At 42.9% G+C, this 23,690-nt stretch overlaps 1 protein-coding gene across 3 annotated transcripts in view; it reads right to left on the reverse strand.

Moving 5' to 3' along the window:
• EMB2804 (tubulin folding cofactor B) overlaps positions 1 to 17,861 on the reverse strand; it is a 39,436-nt gene extending 21,575 nt beyond the window's left edge. Inside the window, exons 1-5 of one of the 3 annotated variants that reach the window (XM_086785108.1) lie at positions 17,747 to 17,861; positions 17,540 to 17,673; positions 10,179 to 10,330; positions 9,927 to 10,045; positions 9,572 to 9,633 (exon numbers count right to left, since the gene is read on the reverse strand). In XM_086785108.1, coding sequence (XP_086641234.1) covers positions 9,572 to 9,633; positions 9,927 to 10,045; positions 10,179 to 10,330; positions 17,540 to 17,650 — 444 coding nt within the window. In that variant the 5' untranslated portion in view covers positions 17,651 to 17,673; positions 17,747 to 17,861. The other 2 variants (XM_086785101.1, XM_086785116.1) reach the window with 2 other exon arrangements.
• Positions 17,862 to 23,690: the final 5,829 nt, after the last annotated feature.

Here is a 23,690-nt window from a genome sequence, read left to right on the forward strand (position 1 = left end):
GGTAATTCTCCTGGCAATGACTCGGAAAAACAGTCTTGAAACCCACTTAAGAAATCAGCCCTGTCCTTATCTAACATTGACAAATTAGACTTAGACTCATCATCCTGTGCATCCTTTACATAAATCAAGTACGCGGAAAGATGCTTTTTCATTACTGATGAAATCGCCAAAGCGGATACAATAGGGACAGATTCCCCTTTGAGTTTTACATCCAATACATGCTCTTTCCCTCTATGAGTCAGAGTAATTTTCCTATTGTAAGTATCCACCACCGCATGTACCCTGTGGCACCATGCCATCCCCAACAAAACATCACAGCCATCCAAAGGCATGATGAAGAACTCCTCGCTGTCCACATAACCCTGCAAATGAAGCCGAAGCTTCCCAATGATAGGAGTAACGGGTTCTGCATACCCTGGACAAGCCATATTTGCCTCATGTAACGGCCCCATCTCCTCTGCGCGAATCCCCAATCGGCCAGCCAAATCTGGTGAAATGAAGTTGGCTCTAGCACCTGTGTCAAAGAAGATCAAAGCATTCTGATCTCTCACTTTGCCCCATGCCCTGCACAACTCTGTAGCTTCACCACCTAGCTGCTCCCCCACAAGATCAGGAACTAAGCCTGCAGAAGGCTTTGGTTTCTTTGGCTTGGGCTCTCCTTTATTGTCAGGGTCCTTTTTGGACGTTCTTTTGGGACAATTGAATGACATATGCCCCTCTTCAGTACAGTAAAAACACTTTTGAGCATCTCTCAAAGCCTGTCTTTCCTCAGAAGTCCTCTTGGGCATTGGCAACTTCTTATACTTTGTCTCTGAAGACCCTTTAGTATCACGAGAAGCATGCCCAAATTTTTCAACTTTCTTGCCCAATTTCTTACTGCCTTTAAACCCAGATGAACCACTTGTGAGTAACGCATTAGCTGTCATAGCATTTTCAATCATCTGTGACATGTTCGTTACTCTTGTCTTTATACAATAATCTCGTACCTCCTTGGGCAACTCTCTACCTGCTCAGATAATGGCACGGCACGATAAGAAGTCACTGGGAGTAGAGCTTCCCAAAACTTCTTGTTATAATCCTCCAAACTATCACACTTTGAAGCATCCAGCTTGTGCCATGCGGTCATAACATCCACCTCAAATGTAGATGTGAGCCATACGGAAGAGAAAACCTGTTTGAATTGGACCCATGTGGTGGGTGCTATGCCCTGCAAAAGAAGAGTAGACCACCACTGCAAAGCATTGCCCTTGAGAAAAGTGGCAGCTTTCCTCACCTTAGAGGACTCTGTGTAATTCCCACCAGAAAAAGCAGCATCAAACTGCTGTAAAAAGGTAAGTGCTTTAAGTTTATCCTTGGCTCCACTGAAAGTGTCAAACTTCACTGCAGCTCCCCCTTCCTTGTAATCCTTCGCCTTTCCCATAGGCGTTAGATTATCATATGGAAGTGTTTTCGTAAGATTGCTGCCCCCAACATTCATACCCATCATTGGGTCAACATTTCCCATTCCCATGCCAGGCATACCATACATTCCAGCCATGTTTCCATACATTCCATTATGCATACCTGGCTGCATGCCACCAAACATATTGCCTTGCATCCCAAGTTGCATGCCTGCAAACATATTTCCAGCCATACCGGACTGCATACCACCATACATATTCCCTTGCATGCCAGGCTGAAAATTGGCTCCAAAAGGCCCATACATACCCATGCCTCCCTGAGGATAACCCCCAGTCATGGATTGGAACACCGAGCCACCACCAAAATAACCTGGATGCATATTCTGTTGAGGAATAGGTGGCTGTCCATAGAAGGAACTCTGAGAGTTTGCACCATAAGCATGCTGCATATTCGAAAACTGGCCAAAAGATGGTTCCTGTGGGATGGCACCACTATGACCCTGTGGGAGATTCTTCGAACGAACCTTCTTCTTCTTTTTCTGGGGCTCTGTACGAGATCTCAAAAATTCAGCAAATCGCTCGCTTTGTGTGAGCTGCATAAAAGTATCCATAACACTAGCCAAGCGATCTTTGAACCGAGCATCATCATCCTCTTTACCATGCACATCTTTTGGCTGTGTTACATCCTCATAAGGCTCAACGTCTGCAGCCTGTTCTCCTGCAAAAATATCCTCAGATACATCTCTTTCAGGAGAAGTCTCTTGCTCTTCTTCTTCATGATAGAAGTACTCTTCCTCTGTATCAGACATGTTTGTTGAATTTTCAGCAATGGCTTTCTTCAAAGCAACCACGAGCTCACCCCCTTCAGAAAGTTGATGATTTGTCCCGGCAACGGAACCTTGAAACCGGCCTCTGATAGAAAACCAGAGTGCGGTAGAAGCAATCACCCGTCCACTTGTAGTCTAGATGTGAAAAGAACACAGATTGGAGCTAGAGTGCCCAAATCTGAAAACACAGCGACACCTGTTGGCCCCAAAGCTTGGCGCCCCTTGCGGTATTTCTTTATTCAATTAAAATAATATGAATGGCTGAGTACAACACAAAGATCAGCCAAGAGTTTACACCTGTAAGTCCAATCTGACGGCCCACAAATCCTTCTCAGCACAGAGGATCTATGCACACAGATCTGTGTTCCACAATAACACACTGTGCCTCCCTCTGATCAGCCAAGATCGCTAAGCAGGCCAGCCATGGGCATACATCTGGCATAACTCAAGTGCGTGATACATCATCTCAACTCAAACATACATGTGCTGTCCAAACTCTGTCTCAACCCTTGTCAATCTGCCATACCCCTCCTCTCACAAGGGGCCAGATAACACATATCTGCAACAGACATCAAGCAGTAGAAAGAGAGATAGATGAACAGAAACAAGGCTTACCAAGTTCAGCTCGTGAAACAGTACTGGAGAAAGCAACAGCACCAATTTGTACTTGCAGGCACTTGTATCCACAACCCTGCTTCACACATGTGCTTGTACTTGCCTGTATCTTCCTCCTGATGTTCACTCTTATGCTGTCCTTGAAAATACAGATCTGAAAATCAGCATTGTACCCGTCTGTACCACCTCGGGATACGTGCCAGGAGTTGTACTTGCACAAACAGTCGGCTGTCCTGATTCTGGTCGCCTGAATCTGAGTAACCAGGCCTGTCCAGCACCTGTCTACACCCCTGCAGCAACTGCACTTGTTGTACCTGACTGCCCGTACACTGTACGGCAGCCGTACAGTACTGTACTGCTGTTGTACCTGCTGGTACAGCCTGATCAGACCTGTGCGCAGAGAATCCAGCAGAATTTAACAGCCGCCTGTGTGTAGCGTGGACCAAGGAAGTGCCTGCAGCCTGTCCGTACAGGCTGTACGGCTGGTTTGCACAGGGAAAACTGCAACAAAGAGTCTTCAGCAGTCGCCCTTCTCCTTCCACTTCTCCACGCTTGTGTACATGCGCTTCAAGAACTCCACGATTCCCTCCTTTCCAAAAGCTAGAGAGAGAGAGAGAGAAGAGAGAGATACACTTACTCCAAAAGTGGAGTGACTCTCCCCCAAATTAATCCCTAGGGCCCCAAACTTTAATAAGTTCCTAGGGCCACTAAGGCCTAGGGGCAAACTTTAATAAACATTAAAGCTTAATGTTTCTAGTTCCCCCCTTCACACCTAGGGATGTCCACACATCTTAAACTCTGTCCGGGCACCCCCCATGTGAATCATAAAATATTCTGACTCTGCAACCACCATGCCCACACTTGTACTGTTCCATTTTCACAGGGCCATGACAGCCAACAGGTGTCGATTTCATTTCAGTTTTGGGGCATTCTAGCTCCAGTTAATTTTATTATTTATTGGACTACAATTGGAAGGGTGACTGCTAGTCTACCGCACTTTAGTTTCTACCGAAGGCCAAGTTTCGTTGCCGGGACCCATCATCAACTTTCTTAAGGGGGTGAGCTCGTGGTTGACTCGAGGAAAGTCATTACTGAAAAATTCAGCAACATGTCAGACACAAAAGATGAATATTTTTATAATGAAGAGGAAGAGCAAGAGACCTCTCGAGAGAAATGAATCTGAGGATATTCTTGCAAGAGAACAGGCTGCAGATGATGAACAATATGAGGATGTAACACAGCCAGAAGATATGCCTAGTAAAGAAGAAGATGATGCTCAGTTTAAAAATCGTTTGGCCGGTGTAATGGATGTGTTTATGCAGCTCACACAAAGTGAGAAGTTTGCTGAATTTATGAGATCCCGCTCTGAGCCTGAAAAGAAGAAGAAGAAAGTGCGTTCTAAGAACCCACCTCAGGGCAATAGTGGTGCCTTCCCACAGGATCCATCTTTTGGACAGTTTCCGAACATGCAACATGCTTTTGGTGCTAACTCACAGAGTTCCTTTTTCGGACAGCCATCTATTCCTCAGCAATCTATGCATCCAGGTTATTTTGGTGGTGGCTCTGTGTTCCAATCCATGACTGGGGGTTACCCTCACAGAGGCATGGATATTCCAGGGACTTTTGGAGCTAATTTTCAGCCTAGTATGCAAGGGAATATGTAAGGTGGTATGCAGTCCGGAATGCAAGGAAACATGTTTGGGGGCATGCAACCTGGAATGCAAGGAAATATGTATGGGGACATGCAGCCCGGTATGCATAATGGAATGTTTGGAAACATGGCTAGAATGTATGGCATGCCAGGTGTGGGAATTGGTAATGTTGACCCTATGATGGGCATGAATGCTGGGGGTAGCAATCTTGTGAAGCCACTTCCTTACGACAATCTAACGCCTATGGGTAAGGCGAAGGATTATAAGGAAGGGGGAGCTGCTGTGAAATTTGACACATTCAGTGGGGCCAAAGATAAGCTTAAGGCACTTACCTTTTTACAGCAGTTTGATGCTGCTTTTTCTGGTGGCAATTACACGGAGTCTTCTAAAGTGAGAAAAGCTGCGACTTTTCTCAAAGGCAATGCTCTCTTGTATGATCCACAGCAAAGCATTAGTCCCACACCAAAGTATCCACGCAGAGTTTGCTCTCGTCACATGCACTCTGCACTATAGTGCATGGTGACAAGATGGCTCATCATCATCAGTGCAACATTGTACAGTATTAGTACCCTTTAGGATAATAATTGTCATACGTCGTGACCCCATTGTAATCCTCAGTTCAGGATATGTCAGGCACAAGCTACATAGGTCATTCCTCAGCCTTAGACAGTCAATCAGTCAGTCAAAGTCCCTTAACCCACTTGGAGAGAATCATTCATACATATAGAAGTCATAGAAGCCTTAGGGTTTGCATCAGCTCATGGTTGCATTTTGCATATCATCCATCCCATAGGCACATAAGACCACATAGACCATGGTAGAAGCATTAGAATATTATTCAGCATTATTTCAATATTTTTTCCATATTTATTAGTATTTAATTACCATTTTATAGCATTTACCACATTATTCTAGTCGTGTAGCAATAATGATGCAGTCGGACAGCTCTGTAGCCAACCGACCAGCATCAAAAGCTCATATAAATAGCTTAGCATTGTCGGACAGCTCTGTAGCCAACCGACCAGCATCAAAAGCTCATATAAATAGCTTAGCATTGCATCACTCATTCCATATCATCATTACTTGGAGTCAAGCGTTTCCCTTCAGCACAAGGAGAATCAACACATGAAGCATTCAGCCATCCATCATCAAACGCAGCATCTACAGCATTCAACCAATAGAAGCACTTCAGTACCTTGCGTTTTCAGCACACATACAGTTTTCAGCATACACACATATCATCGTTTTGCTACAGCCCTATCGGTGAAGGTAAAACGCATTCATTCATTTTCAGCATATATACACAGCCTAGAACAGTCCCAATCAGCCCCTTCTCTCAGCCTCAGATTTGCAGCCTTCCTACATCCATTGGGAAGAGTGCATAGGCTTGAGATCGGTCATCATTGGTGCTTCTACAGCCATGTACAGTTCAGCCGACTCTTGGTCCTCCGAGATCTTGCGTTTGGCTTATCGTCAGTCCAAAGTAATAAAGCAAATACTATTCCGGTAACGGGATAGGGGGGCCTTCAGTGGGTAATTCGGGACCCCATACGGTGTATAGTCTCTCTCTCTCTCTCTCTCTCTAAAACTCTTAAAGTTTGAAGTCCTAAAAGTGGATTACTAAACCCGCAAAACTCAGAATACAGAAGGCGGTGTGAGACTTGTGTGATAGGTTCCTTAATTACGAATACTTCCGTTGCATGTTATAGCTCCAGCCCCGATGGTAGTGGACACTCAATGCACTCTTCTAGATAGTCACATACCTCCATCACATCAGTCACATGGATCCCCACAGGTACCCGAGGCTTGCCCTAGAGTCCTCGAGACAGCTACCACTTGAGGTTAAGGGTCACCCTAGCGTATGGTATGCCTAAGTTTCCACTTAGTTCTCACGATATGGGCTCCGCATGGACCGCCTCCCACCCTTTTAGTATATTTGGACTCCCCTTTTCTCCAGCTCTCTCATGAGGACACCAACTAGATTATCTGATTAGATCTTCTCAACTACTACACCCACTGCACATGGATCACACCTTCGGAGCTCCCACCAAAGATGAACCTCTACAGAGATCATTTCCTCACCCTCACTAAGGATGGATTCATCCAGCAACCAAGCTACTTGAGTGTTCACATGTCCCATGCCATGCAAATTGCAATTCTCCAAATACAGGTTTCATCCCACCGCCTCAAAGTGGTTACAGGAAGAGCTAAGCGCATCTTCAGAGCCGGGGAGCTCATATGGAGACCCAGGAAGGAGAGGATCCGCTGATTATGCCACACAGAGGTTGATACTAAGGAGCATTACACATGTCGATGCCCAGTATACTATGAGATCCATGGGAGCATAGTTGCAACTTGCCTGCAAACACGTTTCCTTCAAGATAGAAAACGTGGAAACGTTTCCTTGTAGGAAACGTGTTTCTTTCATGCAATTTTTTTTTTACTTGGTTTTTTTTTTCCCAAATCCAACGTTTGAAAATTGCGACTATTTTGATAAAGACATTTCTCTGTTTTGGTACGCCATTCTCCCTCAACGTCAACATCGAGCTCTGTGCCATCCCTAACTTGCACATTTCTTTACGAATCCCCCACTCTTCCCTCGGGTCGCGTGCTTGCAGCCAGGTGTGTTTTTTATCAAATTTGCTCAATACCTAAGGCTTGAAGCTTGCTAATTTGGGCCAATTTGGGGCAAGATGGAGATGCTGAAAATTGGGGGTTTTCTTCACAGAGACCCCATTAAGCCTCCAACATCTGCTTAGACTCTGCCCAGGGGTCTTAAGCAAGTATGTAATCCATTACATGTCTGATTTTTGCCGATTGAAGTATAAATGCATAGGTTTGAGAATTGGGGGTTTCTCTGCAGGCACACTCCTTCAACAAAATGCCTCGCGCAAGAGATGCTATGTGGACCCATGTGATCGAATCGTCCTCCTACAAGGGTGGAGGTGTTTCCAAATGGAAGTGCAAATTCTATGGGTTGCAGTCTGGTGGCAGTATAGACAGGGTGAAGGCCCATTTCGTAGGTTTAGCGGGGAAGGGGGTTGGCCCTTGTCAAGTTGTGCCGGATGCTATCAAGGCATCATTACAAAAGTGAAAGAGAGCCAAATTATTAGGCCAAATGAAGTTACTGGCAAAAAAGGAGAGTAATGGAGATGAGGAGGCGGAAGATGTGGATGTCTCACTTACAAGTAGTACAAGTGTATCCAAGAAACATAACGTTACAGAAGGTAGCTTTGCACCACAGACACAAAGGACTCCCATCCCCATGGCAAGGCCTTGCAAAAAGGGAGTATCAAAGCCAGTCTACAGATGCACGCAAAGCAAGAGGCCAAAAAAATTTTAAAAATTAAAAAAATTAAATCAACCCAACCCGCGTGGAAAGAAATTTTTTATTGGAAAAAGTAGCTCAACTGAGGCTTCCTCCACATCCGATTCCGATTCTCACATTGAGTCTGAGTCTGACGATGATGAGGGCAAGGAGATTGAGGACTTGCAGGACTAGCTACTAGCTAGACTAAGAGCCTGAGCCATGTGGCTTATCATGATTTATTTTGTATTGTTTATTGGCATTGGGCCATGACTATTGATTCATCATGATTCATGTGACATAAACACTTCAAACTTTTAACCTATGTAGTGTCATGTATGGTTTTTTTTTGTGGCATGGAATAATGGATGATTGGATCATGGATCATGGACCATGGTCTATGAATCATGATCATTCATGATAGAAGATTATATGGTTTTTGTTATTTGTGATTCAAAGACTGCAGTCTACCCCGTTCAGACTTCAGTCTTGCAAGTTGCAAGTTTTTAAGTAGTAAGTAACAAGTTGTTAACTTGTTTGTAATGAAAGTTTTCATTGTTCAAACCTCATGCCACTTGCAAAGTGCTATGTCAGTGATCAGTATGTACTTTGTAAATTGTTACAACTTACATGTAGGCTTGAAATTGATGTTTCCATGTATTCTATGCATTCAGTGTTATTTTTACATATTTTATACAGTATATATTTTGAAATTTTGTACATGTAAAAACCTACAAGTAGGAAACTTTGGGCTGATTTTACAAAACCCGTTTGAAACACGCTTGAAACTTTTAGGAAACCCGTTTCAAACAATCCCCAAACTACTATGCGCGGGATGTTTCACTGTTGCTTCCATGAGGGGTTTGGCCCACTCTCCAAGATCATTGACTTCCCGGACCAGCATTGCCTAGGGATCTTTTTGCTCGAGCTCCACAAACATGGGGACACTTTCTTGAGAGAGCTTCGGCCCCAGCCACCGACCCCTCCCTCACCACTCAACCATCACCAGCTTCATCTAGACCTAGGAGGAGGACACCCATACAGTGGATCCCATGGACCCATGTCGAAAGGTAGCTCGATGGCGACAGAGCATGTCCTGGATCTAGAGCTGATGAGGTAGCATAAAAATGTGCATGGATTGGAGGGAGGTGCAGCCACAAAATGGTTATTCAGGAGGAGCCCAAATAGCATTGGTGGGAGGCGAGGTTGAAACTTGATGCACTTATGCTCAAGAAGCACCACCTTACTGAAAGCCAGATCCATTGCTGTGGTAAAATCCTTCCCAGGTACAGCTACACCAGCCATACGCCACGTGGGCAACCAAGGGAGTTTTGCATTTCTGTGAGCAGCTACCTCCTATCCAAGGTAGTCAACCCAAATGTGTTTCTCCCAGCTGAGCGTAGTGGGTGATTGTTCGGCTGGGGGAGTTCCACATTGAACTCCTCAACATAGGCCACTGAGGATTGGCAGGAAGGCAGTGTGGACTCCATCTCAAGACTCTCGCATGACCTAGGAAAAGCCTTATTTCTCTCACCTGGTCTTAGAGAGTAAATTTTTGTGGTCACACAAGCTCTATTGAGAAGATGTCAGCACATTGGTTCTTTTGGTGTGAATAGGTGAACGTACAGGAGCAGTCACAATTGAATTTTAGGTTAATTTATACAATGAATATTTCTTGAAAAAATTGATCATTGACGATAATGTTCAAGGATGGCAATAAGAATAGCCAGAAATTTCCTAATCTAAGCTCCCAAAAACCCAATGACCAACCTTGTGATGAGTCCAAGATGAGTCTTCCGCAATCTTCTTTTCTTTGAACTTTCTGAATGTGTCTGGTAAAGCATAAACAACATGGCTTGTATATGATTCATTGTGCCATTTCAAAATCAAGAAAAACTGCTAGCTTAACCACACAATTCAAATTCAGACTGTTGGCAACACTATACAAAACAGCTTATCAATTACTATAATAGTAACCACCACCTTAGCCCACTACATTCTCATTGGTAAATACCCAGAATAAACCCAATTACTATGCTGAGTTCTATGGTTCAGCTTCACAAATCGAATGCAGCAGAGATCTCACCCTTTTTTAAACAGAAAAGCAAAGTGAGAGAATGCTAACCGTCTCGCTTATCGTAGTTCTCATCAGTTATAGTGTACTTCTCCACAAGAGAGGTATCTTCTAACCACCCATTCGCTGTAAATGAACCAGGGTCAAGATCCACTATGTGAATTCGGTACCTAAAAACATCCCACTTTTACCAAGGTAAGTAGTATCATACTTAAGCAAAGTGTAGCCTTGTCAATACTGCTACTTAGAACTTGTCTCATCAACACTAGCACATTTGCATAGCCTGGACAAGGAAAATTTTACCCGTCCATAGGAGAATAGAATCCTAAAGGTCTTGAGTCATCCACCATATCACAAACTTTGTGATCACTTTCATCAAAAAGTTGGAGTAGCATCCCTCCAACAGCAGTGCCAGAGTTCATGCTAAGTCTCTCCTTCACAGCTTCTATTGAAGTCTGTTTCAGCAAGCGTTGACAGAAAATCCTTTTCTCATCTATGCACAGGTTAACAATCATTAAAAAACTCTAACTAGAATACAATATTACATACAAAGGGGTGCTTTCCAAAGAGTGAGTTGTAGAGAGAAAATAATTCCGTTGTAGGAAGAGAACGGGGATTGCTCTCTAAGAGGGGTTTGGATGAAATGATAGAGCTCATCCTTGGCACATATCAGATGTAAAGGATCCCATACAGCTGAGGGCTAAGGAACGTAAAGAGACTGTTAGGCAACTATAGGATTATGCCCGCACGGGGCTTATTTAGCTGAGCAAGTTTTTGGGGGGACATTGTAGTTGGCAAAGAGGACAAGGTGCTTATGCCTAGATCAACAAGGTTCTTCACGAAGTTATTGTCATGAAAATTATTATCTGATCAATGATAGCAGCACGGTGTGAAGGATATCACCAAGATTGAACTTGGAACATATCATCTATGAGATCCAAATAAGGGAAGATAATATACTCAAAAAGGGGATTTTCAATGAGGTATGTGCATTACAAATTTTTGGTGTTGCTACTCACACATTGCTATGTTAGCCACATGAAAACGTGTTTCCTAGAATGCTACAGCACATTCCGAAAGGGATGAAATGTTCCCAACAAAATGTGTGTTTCACCCAAATTGGTGAAATTAAATTTTTAACTCTTGCCCAATGCCCAGTATGTTCTTCCAATAGCTCTCAGCCTACATCTCAAGCTTGCCACACCTAAAATCAAGCAATAGTGCTATCACGTTGCAGGTAGATCATGATATTAATGAGACTTTCATTTCAACCTCATTGAAACATGAAACGAAACCTATTAGGCACAAAACCTATGAAACAACAAAGCATTCCTTGTGACACTGTTCAAATCTAGGAAAGAATATTGTAGTTTTTTTTTTATGTCAACATGGTGAGCACTTGGGGGATTGATTTGTGGATCTTCAGGGTAGAACATGTTCGTATCAAGTTGAGCAAGTGTGAGCTCTTTTAAAAAGAGAGACTCTATCTTGGTTGTACAATTACAACTTGTCATGTGCATCACAGGTGTGAGTGCCACATAAACAGTAACCTCAGCGTTAGTAGTTGCATAGGTGTCATGTGCAAGACATGCACTGGCTAATCCCAGGCTAATCTCGAAGAGGCAACAAGATAAAGACACATCAGAACCAGATTTTTGAGCATGTGTTGCTGCTTTTGGCAAAAGAATGACTGATGGTGGACAAGGTGGTGCTGTTGGCCAGCATATGAGAGTAGGACCTGTCGGCTACAGCACAATATGTGGATTTTTGTCCAGGACCTCGCCGACCAGCAGTCAGCCAGTCCATTAGGTTATTCCAAGCCTATAAAAGGCAACTAAGCTCATCGTTTTCATTCATTCAGTCAAGCATTAGGCTGGGTCATAGATATAGGTATAGATTAGGTTTACACCTTTTCAAGAAGGCAGCCAAGGGCTGCAAGATTGTATACCTTTTTGTACCATATGAATATACTGAATACTGAGCTATCTCTCTCTATCTTCTACTTGCATTTGCATCAACATGTTCCCAGATGGTGTTTAGGGCTGAAAGAAGACTACCACAGCTTCTGCATGTAACATCAGGCTCCGCAAGGCTAAACACTGATTCAGTCCCAGATGAAGGTGCACAAGTCCAAGGCCCAGGAAAGTGCACAAGTACGAGGCCCAAGGAGAGGAACACAAGACATGGAAGAATTCCAAGGAGGTTGGTTGGAGGTGTTCCACAAAGCCCAAGGGAATGGCAGTCTTGTGAGTAGAGTGCCACTTGGGGCACACCAGGAAAGGCTTTCCGGCAACGGTTCCACGGGAGGTTGATCCTCCAAGGGGTGGAGTGAGAGTGCTAGACTCAATACTCAGGAAAGACGACCAAAGACTGTGTTCAGGGACAGGGCATGAATGGAAAGGGGACTGGATGGAACAAATACATAGATCTTCATCAGAGTTAGAGTGGATTTCAAGACCAGGCCGGGTGTTCAGTGAATGGTTGCCAGAGAGGGAATGATGACAGGGGGACTCCGGGAATAGAGAATGGGATGATGATAGTCATCCAAGAACACAAATTGGAATCCCGTCATCAAGTTTAACAAAAGGGGATGTCATGTGCAGGACATGCACTGGCTAATCCCAGGCTAATCTTGAAGAGACAACAAGATAAAGACACATCAGAACTAGATTTTTGAGCATGTGTTGCTACTTTTGGCAAAAGAATGACTGATCGTGGACAAGGTGGTGCTGTCGGCCAGCATATGGGAGAGTAGGACCTGTTGGCTGCAGCACAATATGTGGATTTTTGTCCAGGACCTGGCCAACCAACAGTCCATCAAGTTATTCCAAGCCTATAAAAGGCAATTGAGCTCATTGTTTTCATTCAATCAATCCATCATTGGGCTGGATCATAGATATAGGTATAGAGTAGGTTTACACCTTTTCAAGAAGGCAGCCAAGGGCTGGAAGATTGTATACCTTTTTGTACCATATGAATATACTGTATACTCAGCTCTCTCTCTTCTCTATCTTCTGCTTGTGTTTTGCATCAGCATGTTCCCAGATGGTATTTAGGGCTGAAGAAGACTCCTAGAGCTTCCGCATGTAGCATTGGTATCAGAGCATCAGGCTTAGCAAGGCTAAACACTGATTCAGTCCCAAATGAAGGTGCACAGGTCCAAGGCACAGGAAAGTGCACACAAGACATGGAAGAATTCCCTGGAGGTTGATTGGAGGTGTTCCACAAAGCCCAAGGGAATGGCAATCCTGTGAGTCGGGTGCCACTGAAGGAGATAGCGCAAGCGTAAACAATAAACATACAAGAGAGTGCAAAGGAGATTGAGAGAGTTGGACAAGATCACCTTTTATAACAGCAGTAAAGCTTTACAATGGCAATGGCCAGCAAAACTGAGTGTTGAACTATGCGCAAGGGAAGTGGATAAAGGAGTGAATAATGGGGAACTCCTTATATAGTGCATGAGTGAGCTGGCCAACTGCCTCTACGGCTGGCCGACTGCTCACACGACAAATAAATAGGAGAAATACAATAAAATGCCAGATAAGTGGTAAAAGCCCCAGAACACTGAGATGCACAATTCTAACACCCCCTTTGCAGCTCATAGTGTGCAAGAGTCGGAAGAAGATAAGTCAATGAAGATGCAACCATGGACCCTCCAACACCGCGAATACTGAAATCACCTCGGAGAGAGCACTGCCAACTTGTTTCCTCGAAACAAGGTGCCACCACGAACAGCAAGGAACTTTGCTTGGCCACGAATTCCCACAGAAGTGTGTAGTGAACTCCAAGAATAGATGATGAGCTGCTGGACACACCGCGCTCATAATCCCCAACAATGGACGGAACACATCACGTCCCAAAAGCCTCGAACAATGAACTTGGAACAGATCTGGTTCATAATCTGTGCTGTACCAAAGATAACCAAGTCCTGCCAGATGTCTAATGCTTGGAACTCCGAATCACGGTCCCCATGCACCAGTAAGTGGAGCTGTAATCAGCCCCCTCTCCCGCCCACAAGCCTCTTCTGGCTGGAAGCACATGGAGGGAAACTGCATGTGTACTAGAGAAGTACACTATCTGGGTTCTCCTAAGCCGGAAGCGCCCTAGGAGCCCTAGAAGTGGTACTAGAATTTGTATCACTATCCTGTGTCGTGTCTTTGCCTTTTCTCTGAGATGAAGCCTTGCCCTTGGTCTTGTCCTTCTTCTTGGATAAACAATCTTTGGACAGATTACCTTTTTTCCACAAGAGAAATAGCGACTCCGACCTTTCTTCTGAACTGAGGAAAGTGCTTGGTCAGAACTGTTGACTGACACCTTCAATTTACCCTGTGAGATGAGAACGGACGACTCCTCCAAAAGTAGGGAACTAAGATCATCAAAATCCAACTGAGTGGATGTGACCTGGCACTGCAAAGATCGAGAAATAACATCATAGTCCAGAGGAAGCTTGGTGAGGATAAGAGCAGCCAGCTTAGAAGAGGACAAAGCAGCACCCATAGCCAATAACTAGTCATGGATAACCTTGGCCTTCATGAGAAAAGACTGCATTGAATTGCCTTTAGGAAATAAGAAGCCGTAGAGCTGCCCCTGCAAGGTAACTGCCCTCATCAATGAATCTCAAGCAAAGAGATCCTCCAATTTTGACCATACCTCATGAGCACTGGTGAGAGTTTGCACTGCCGGTGAGACCACCTCGGTGATGGTCCGCACAAGCACAGAATGCGCCTTCAAGTCCCGATTCTCCCAGTCTTGTAATTCCCCAGCAAATTCATCCTCCTGATCCTGAGTCCACCTCCTAGAGTTTTGAGGACACTTGGGCTTCCTTTCAGTGCCCTGAACAATGTCCCACAAACCCTTGTGGATGAACTAGACCCGCATATGACGCTTCCAATGAGCGTAGTTCGGTCCTTTCAACTTGTCATCTTTGTTCGTAGGGGGGAGCCATATCCACAGTAGCAAAGAACAAATCTCAGCTCTCAAACACTTCTCTCAAGTGCTTTCGAACGAAGCGAGGCACTAGGAACAATCAGCCCCCTCTCAAACCGTAGAGAGAAAGAGGCGGGACAGCAGCAAAACAGTCCAAGATCCACCGGGAACCTCCTACCGGAAGGGTAAGGACTCGTGGAGGAAGAGGACAATGTAGGGCCACTTGTCTAGCAACACCAAATGCAAAGAACTCACCAAAAACAGATGCCGGTGTAGAAAACACAGCCACAACTCCACCTTTTACCTCTGTAGAAGAAAACGCAGCCAAGTGAACTGGTCAGATTGCCTCTGTAGGAGAAAACGCAGCCACCAAAACTGGCCTGCAGCAAACAGCCAGCTGGCTGGCCCTGAAAATGCAGCACAGTTGGGGAAACGCAACCACTGTTGTCTCAGATCTGCAGCCAGGAGAGATGTGGAGAAAAACGCTCGGCAAAAGGAGGGAAAGGTGGGCAGATTTGCAAAGTTTGGAGCAGCCTGGACCTAAGCATATAATACCATGAAGGAGATAGCACAGGCGGAAGCATAAACAGTAAACATATGAGAGAGTGCAAAGGAGATTGAGAGAGTTGGACAAGATCACCTTTTATAATAGCAGTAAAGCTTTACAATGGCAATGGCCAGCAAACTGAGTGTTGAACTATGTGCAAGGGAAGTGGATAAAGGAGTAAATAATGGGAAACTCTTTATATAGTGCATGAGTGAGCTGGCGGACTGCCTCTAGGGCTGGCCGACTGCTCACAAGATATAGATTAGGTCAAAGCCTAGGTAGACATGCAAATTTGCTACTTCTCCAAGAAGCCAAATTTGTGTTTTTCTTCATGGAGAAAGTTTGCCTCAGGTTGTGAACCATGGAACATTTGGTGTTTTGGGAGCAGCTATACAAGCCTTTCATCTCCTCTATGCAAGCGAGGAAGCACAATGATAATGATTTGAAGAGTTGGGAGAACCAATTGGCAACGTGTCACAGAGAGATCCAAACACAAGATGCAACTTTGACAACCACCAAACCCGAAGACAAAGGTGTAGAAGTGGAGAGTTCACTCGAGGTTGTAACTCAACAATAGAGTTTTCAAGGTTGCCCAGGAGAATTTAGGAGAAGAAGTGGCAAAGGAGACTGTTTCGCCAAGTACGGAGTGTAGACCCTTGGAAGATCTCGAGGAAGTGCCTACGTAAGTGGCAATCAGGTCAGAGCCAACACTAGTAACATTCTTTGAAGACAAGTTGCTTAAAAGGGTTTTTGTAAGTCCACTGAGGAGGAGAACAAGGCTATCAATGATGAGGTGGTTCCCGTGGTGATAACTTGGTTAGCGTTTCTATTGGTGACCGAACCCGTGTGTTTGGAGTAGATGCTAGAGCCACCATTGGACGAGACCAAAAGAACCCAAATACCGATAAAGGAGCATGGATCAAGGGTGCTTTATGTGTTCCCAATGCTCCAAGTTTAGCAAGAGGGGATGTCATTTGCATTACATCTGTGAGTGCCATATGGATATTAACATCACCATCAGCCACCTTCTAGGCGACATCAGGGTTGGGCTCGTAGAAAGAATCTTGGGCAGCCGAATACCGGACACGTGTCCAGGGCACCCAAAAACTAGTCAGTGCAAACACCTTTTAGATACATTGTATCTAGACATTGCCAAACTGGCCAACCAAACAACCCTAGTAGCTGACCAGCCTTTAGCCACTATATAAGGGCAGTCAAGGATCATGCTACAATCATTCAAAGGAACTATTTTGAGGTGCATCTTCCAAGCAGCAACCCAATATCTAGTTCAGAGAAACCCAATATCTAGTTCAGAGAAGATAGCCGAATACTAGACACCACGGCACCCAAGGACTAGTTAGTGTGAACAACTGTTACATACATTGTATCTAGTCGTGTACAGTTGCCCAACCGACCAACCCTAGTAGATGACCAGCCTTTAGCCACTATATAAGGGTAGTCGAGGCCCAAGGGTCATACTAGGAGTCATTCACACATACTACCTCGATAATACCTGGATCAGAGAAGATGGCAGTTCTCATGTGCGTTTTTGCATGGAGAGTAGCTGGTAAGCAATTATATGATTTAAGACATGTTAAAGTGCTATATTTTTTTATCAAAAATCAACCTAGGAAAAGTGTCCACCATTTGTTGGAGTTTCCATACAAGAAGATGGTTCATTTTACCAGATACACCTTTTGAGATTAGTACAAGGCCTATCAAAGGAAGCACAACGATTGGAAGGCATATCATTCCCAATCTAGTGCACCCCCAACAAATAATACACCCCAAGAAACTAAATCTAGCCACAATCAGTATGATAACAACAAATGTTTTGCCTTTGAGAAACAGTACATTCTTGCTTCAATACTTTGTACAAAGGAGGATATATTGGCCGCAAATGAGTACGTCCAAGACACAGATACAACCTTTCACAACTGCAGGCAGCCTTGAATGTCTAGGGAGAAGCAAAAGAAAGTGAACCAACATCACCGACACATGGATCTTGAGAAAGGAGATTGGGTTTTGCTCTAATTTTTTCTAGAGAAATAATGAAATGATGCATATGGATTTACAATAACTGCGTAAGGGTGTTTTCCCAAAGGAGGGTTGGCCACGCCAAAACCCTGAACTAAGCCCAAAACCTTCAAAGAAATCCATTGTAACGATGTCGATGTGTGTCTTCACTTACATGGAGGCTGAAGCGTAGCTGGCTTGAATGGTGCTTGAGATTGGAGTGGGACACGTATAGGGACACGATCCCATCGCCCACATTCTGCAGCCCTGCGTGCGTCGTCGCCATGATCGTCTTGCCTTCACGCAACTCTATATTTCAAAAAAAAAAACGGAAATCATTTCGAAAGTCTTAGTAAACTAACGTCGGAGTGTGAGAACTTACAGGTTAGAATCAGCGTTAGTAGTAGGTCAAAGTTGTTCTTTCTCTCTATAGACATTATTTTGAGTGCAACTAAATGAATGTCGTAATCCTCATTGTGTACAAAGGAAAGAAATATGGAGTCAACATAATCACCAAGAGTTATTGGGAAACTAGGGAAGCCCGCCACTCATAGACACTAGTCTCTTTGTAAAGCATTCCACTCGTAGACACTAGTCTCTTGGTATGGGAACGCATTAAAACTCATGGGAATCCTTTAGGATGTTAACATCATGACCTTTGGGTTGATTTTACACTACTTGTTTATGGTAATGGACTTCCATCAAAGAGGGTCACACAACATGATCCTTGTGAGGGTCGTACAACACATGATCCTCGATAGGCAAGATGCAAAGTTGGTACGACACGATTGAGACATTGATCATATCTCCATTCACAAGGGTGACATACCTTAAAAGTAAATCTTGAAAACACAAAAGACTCGCCCAATGATTCTTGCAAAGGAGGTTGAGACATGAGCTCGGACCACCTCGATCATTTGTCACAACATTTGTCGATCATGTAACAAATTTTTGGACAGTGAAGATGAGACTTTAGAATATGAGTCATTGACTTTAAGGATTAGATTCATCATATCCTAAAAACCATGGACACTCTTCCATAGAAACTTGAAACAAGATTTACAAGACTAGAGGAGATTAAGATAGCATCCCTATTCATGCTAAGTGTATAGCTTTAAGACTAAGTCGCAAACCAGGTTCCATGGTGTACCAACAAGTTTGCAGTCTCCAAGATTGAACCTCTTCAACAATGCCTCTATGTATTGTGTATGCAACATAACAATGCCATCATTATGCTGCCGAAACTCAATACCTAAATAATAGTGCAATGGGCCAAGATCTAACATTTCAAAAGACCTCTGTAAATCAACTATAAAAGCTGAAATATGATCATCATGGCCTATGAGCAGCATGTCATCAACGTATAACATAATGAGCAAATATTCATCTTCAGTCCTCTTAATGTAGAGGGTACTGTCAGTAAAATTGTTGCAAAAACCTTGTGCAACCAAGAATGCATGTATCTTCTCATATCATGCTTTGGGAGCCTACTTAAGACCATACAAAGCTTTTTTCAATGTGTATACTTTTGATTCCTAACCTTTCTGAACAAAACCACGAGGCTGAGATACATAGACCTCCTCATACAAATCTCCATTCAAAAAAATAGCTTTAGTGTCCAATTGATGTACATTCCAACCTTTATGTACTGCAAATGCAATGATACTCCACATGGTAGTCATATAACATGTGGGTGTGCAAAGGTCTCACCATAGTCAATGCCTTTTTCTTGTGCATAACCCTTTGCAACAACAAGCCTTGCTTTGTATGGCTCGATACTACCGTCAGCTTTACATTTAAACTTGTAAACCCATTTTGTGCCAATGGCCTTCTTGCCATGAGGTAAATCATACAACTCCCAAGTATCATTTTTTTATTAAAGCATCATATTCAGATTGCATAGCACTCATCCATTATTCTGATTCCTTTACTTCATCAAAGGAGACATGTTCCTCTTCATTACATAAACTCACAACAAGAGCATGGCACGTGTCAACATGAGATGCATGATGAGAACCTGTACATGTTTTGCTAAGCAAAGAAGTGGCCAATTTGTGGTCACGTAGTATTTGCACCAGCCATTTTGGCATACATTTTGACTCCTCAATTTCTTTCTTTCCTCATCAACTGCATCATCCACATTTCCCTCATTAATAGGCTAATCTGTGGGCTAAAAAACATGCTGATTTTTAACTTGTGTGGGTTGATTTTCAGCATTCCTTTGAGTACCCAAATGCTCTACCAATGTGTCTTGCATTGAACAATGGAAGGAGAGTGTCGAACATGTCCTGCGAACATACATTTTGCTACTGTTTACATGAAATCAAGGGGTGAATTGCATCTGCCACAAATATAACATCTCTACTCACAAGAATCCACTTGGTAGCAAGAGGATAGAGATGGTAACCTTTACTTTTCGAGTTATACCCAAAAAAAAACATTTAACTAAGCTTGCTCTGCGAATTTGCTCAAGCACAAGTATATAAGCAACACAACCAAAAATGCATAAGCAAGCCATGAAGGGCTTCCTGCCATTCCAAGCTTTAAAAGGTATAATTGTATGTAAAGCCTTTGTAGAACACCTGTTCAAAACATATGTTGCACACGTGACTGCTTCTAGCCATAAACCATGAGGTTACTCTTGACTATTGAGACCATAAAACATGCCATCTCCATGAGAGACCTGTTTTTTGCATTCAACTACACCATTTTGTTAAGGTGTATAGGGCATAGTACATTGGTGTTTTATCCCATGATTAGCCATTTATGCATAAACTCCTTAGACATATAGTCCCCCCTCGATCAATATGCTTGGTACCGATCTTACATGCATAAACATTTTAACCATAGCAACAAAGTGCTTAAAGTACATAAAAACCTCTAATTTCTATTTCAATGGATATACCTAGGTATGTTTGGAATAATCATCAATGAATGTGAGAAAATAGAGGTATCCCCCAATAGATGGTGTCCTCATAGGACCACATACATCACTGTGTATAAGCTCTAGTTAAACCATTTTTAACCATAGCAACAAAGTGCTTAAAGCACATAAAAACCTTTAATTTTTGTTTTAATGGATATACCCAAGTATGTCTGGAATAATCATCAATGAATGTAAGAAAATAGAGGTAGCTCCCAATAGATGGTGTCCTCATAGGACCACATACATCACTGTGTATAAGCTACAATTTTTGGACAAATCTAGTTAAACCATCTTTGGAAAATGATGCTTGCTACATTTTTCCAAGAATACAACCCCCACAAACATGTTTGATAGGGTCTTCAAGATGTGGTAGCTCAAACACCATGTCTTGCTTATGCAAACATAGCAAACTATTCAAGTGACCAAAGCATGCATGCCACAGCTTAGCATCACCCATTGTCTTTGTGGCAGAAATTGTACATACAACATACTGTGGCATGCATGCATGCCACAACTTAGCATCACCCATTGTCTTTGTAGCAGAAATTGTACATCCAACATGTTTTTGTCTTTCATACCTATAAAGGCCATGAGACAAAGTACCAGAAGCAACAATTGTATTGCCATCACTGCGATCATAATACATCTGTTATCCACATATTGAACCACTAAGCTAGCCTTAGTAATGGCAGATATAGATAACAAGATTGTCTTGATCCCTCGTACATATAATACATCTAAGAGCATGATTGCTACACCATTTGTGCAGTGAGAACAATTTTACCAATTCCTTTTACATGACATAAGGAGTTGTTTGCACATGTAACAATGTTCTCTGTGGAGAAAATTCAAGTGATGCAGCAAACTACAATGAGCAGTAATGTGCTTACTAGCACCATTGTCAAAATACTAAACATGTACATATGTAATAGCCATGCATACATTCTTATACAAAGGGTCAAACTGCATTGCACTATGAAAGCCCGATCATCATGTGCATAGTTTGCAGATTCTTTGTTTTCTACATTAGATGTTGACACATCAGCTATAGCCATACCTGGCTCTTTCTTTTTCTCCTTCTCCATCCGCTTCGTGCACTCAGTAATGTAGTGACTAAGTTTCCTGCAATAGTTGCATTTGCTCTTTTTCTTTGGCTTGTCACCTTCCTTGTTTGCAGGCTTGCCCGATGACTCTGATTTTGGCTTGTAACTACCCTAAGGAAAGGATTGCAAACATACATGGATCATGGGAAGTGTGTGAGCAAGAAAGATGTATGGTAGCTCATACTCAAAATAAGCCATGGTTAGTGAAAGCAATTAACTTAGTAGAGTGATTAAGAAGATGATAACAAAAGAGTACTAGGCGAGTGTATTCATCAACTACAAGCGCCTTCTTCATTATCATCATACTCATAATATAGGCCTTGGGTTACATTGTGAGTGGCTCATCCATATGCCACATCATCATCCTCATCTTTTACATAGCCATTATCCTTATCTCCTCCATCATAGCACCCATTCACATGGTGCTTCTACATTGATACATGTTGGCACCACATATTGCTAAGTTGACCATACATACCAGGGGATAAGTGCGGAAGCATACACATACATTCATACATGGTCATCATTCCACATAAGCTACATCATCAATGCTTACAGGTGGCATTTCATCATCATGGGAAACATAACATGGGTCTCTCATATCCATGTTGTATCACATACATAGACCTCACACATCTACATGCTGTGATATACATATAGGCTACATGTTTTCCACGGTTGTCTAAGCCCCTGCTGGTTGATCATACATTGACATGAACATTGTTGACATCATCCATCATAGTATCATCATGGCATCCATTTGATGGCTCATACTCAATATAAGCTATGATTAGTGAAAACAATTAACTTAGTAGAGTGATTAAGAAGATATAACAACAGAGTACTAGGCAAGTGCATTTAGCACCTTCTTCATTATCATCATGCTCATAATATAGGCCTTGGTTACATTGTGAAAGGCTCATCCAAATGCCACATCATCATCCTCATCTTTCACATAATCGTTATCCTTATCTCCTTCATCATACCACCCATTCACATGGTTCTTCTACATTGGTACATGGGGGCACCACATATTCCAACAAGGATTTACCTTTGCCTCTTTGTTGGCTAGTGACAAAAGCCTAATCTCATGTATGGATGACAAATCTGTTTTGCCTAGATTGCTCTTCTTGCAAGAGCACAAAAGCCAAGTCGTCAAACTTCAAGGCAATTGGATTGCCTTTCATCACAAGTCTGATGGTAGAAGCAAAACTTTTGATATGATTCCAACAGCACATTCAAGATAGTAAGCACCAATGAACTATCAGGATATTATTCATCAACACTAGCCAACTGCTCCTTATTTTTGTAAGGAAACTATCCATAGAGTCTCCCCTCATTCATATGCTCTGACTTTAGTTGCTTGTTTAGATAAGCAAAACATGCTTCATTATTTACCTAGTACAATGATGCAAGTGCATCCCAAGCATGTTTAGCAATCCTGCATGACCGAATGTGAGGAATGATAAGCAACACATGTGCCTGTGCATCTCTTCCATCCCACTATGTGTTTATTTCTACACATAGGAGGTATGCTATCCTGTGGTAATACACCATGTGAAACTGAGTCTGTGTCTACAGATGTGCCTTTTGCATCATGTTTATCAGAGGAACCAGGATGTTTCTCAGTACCACAACATTCTATAGTACTTTGGCTACCAATACATGTTGCATCATATAGGACCATAACGGATATCTCGTCAAGCTTATCCTCAGTGGATAATATCCGAAATACATCACTGTCTACCATTTTTTATAATACCCAAGAAAGTAATCATGCAACTTACAAGTGCTTTAAGTGATTCTTTGATGCAACCACGGTGGATGATAATAAGGCCACTGACAATGGAGACCTGCAAGGTGTATGAAAGAAATCCAAAGTAAAGTGAGTAGAGATTTTACTCGTAAGATGTAGAGATCAATGTCGCTAAAGTGTAGCTCGTAGATTAAATTCGACGATGAAGAACAATGCAAGTCTGGGCCCTGAATATGTATGCAAAAAATCAAAAACCATGCAAACAACTCCCAAAATGTGCCCATAGGCAAAATCTGACCGAAAAACCTCAATAAAAAGTACTACACACTTTATTACAGGTCTTCTTTCTTCTCCTAGGGATGAAGAGTGTATGCTCTGATGGATGAAAAACCTCAATAAAAAGTACTACACACTTTGGCTACCAATACATGTTGCATCATATAGGACCATAACGGATATGGATGAAGAGCGTATGCTCTAATGGAAATATGGTTGTAAGAATGCGTGCGCGCATGCGCACACACACAGTGGAGAAGCTCAA

Source organism: Cibotium barometz, chromosome 4, assembly GCF_041138505.1.
Source record: "Cibotium barometz isolate CiBa-2024 chromosome 4, ASM4113850v1, whole genome shotgun sequence".
In the NCBI taxonomy this organism is placed as follows: domain Eukaryota; kingdom Viridiplantae; phylum Streptophyta; class Polypodiopsida; order Cyatheales; family Cibotiaceae; genus Cibotium; species Cibotium barometz.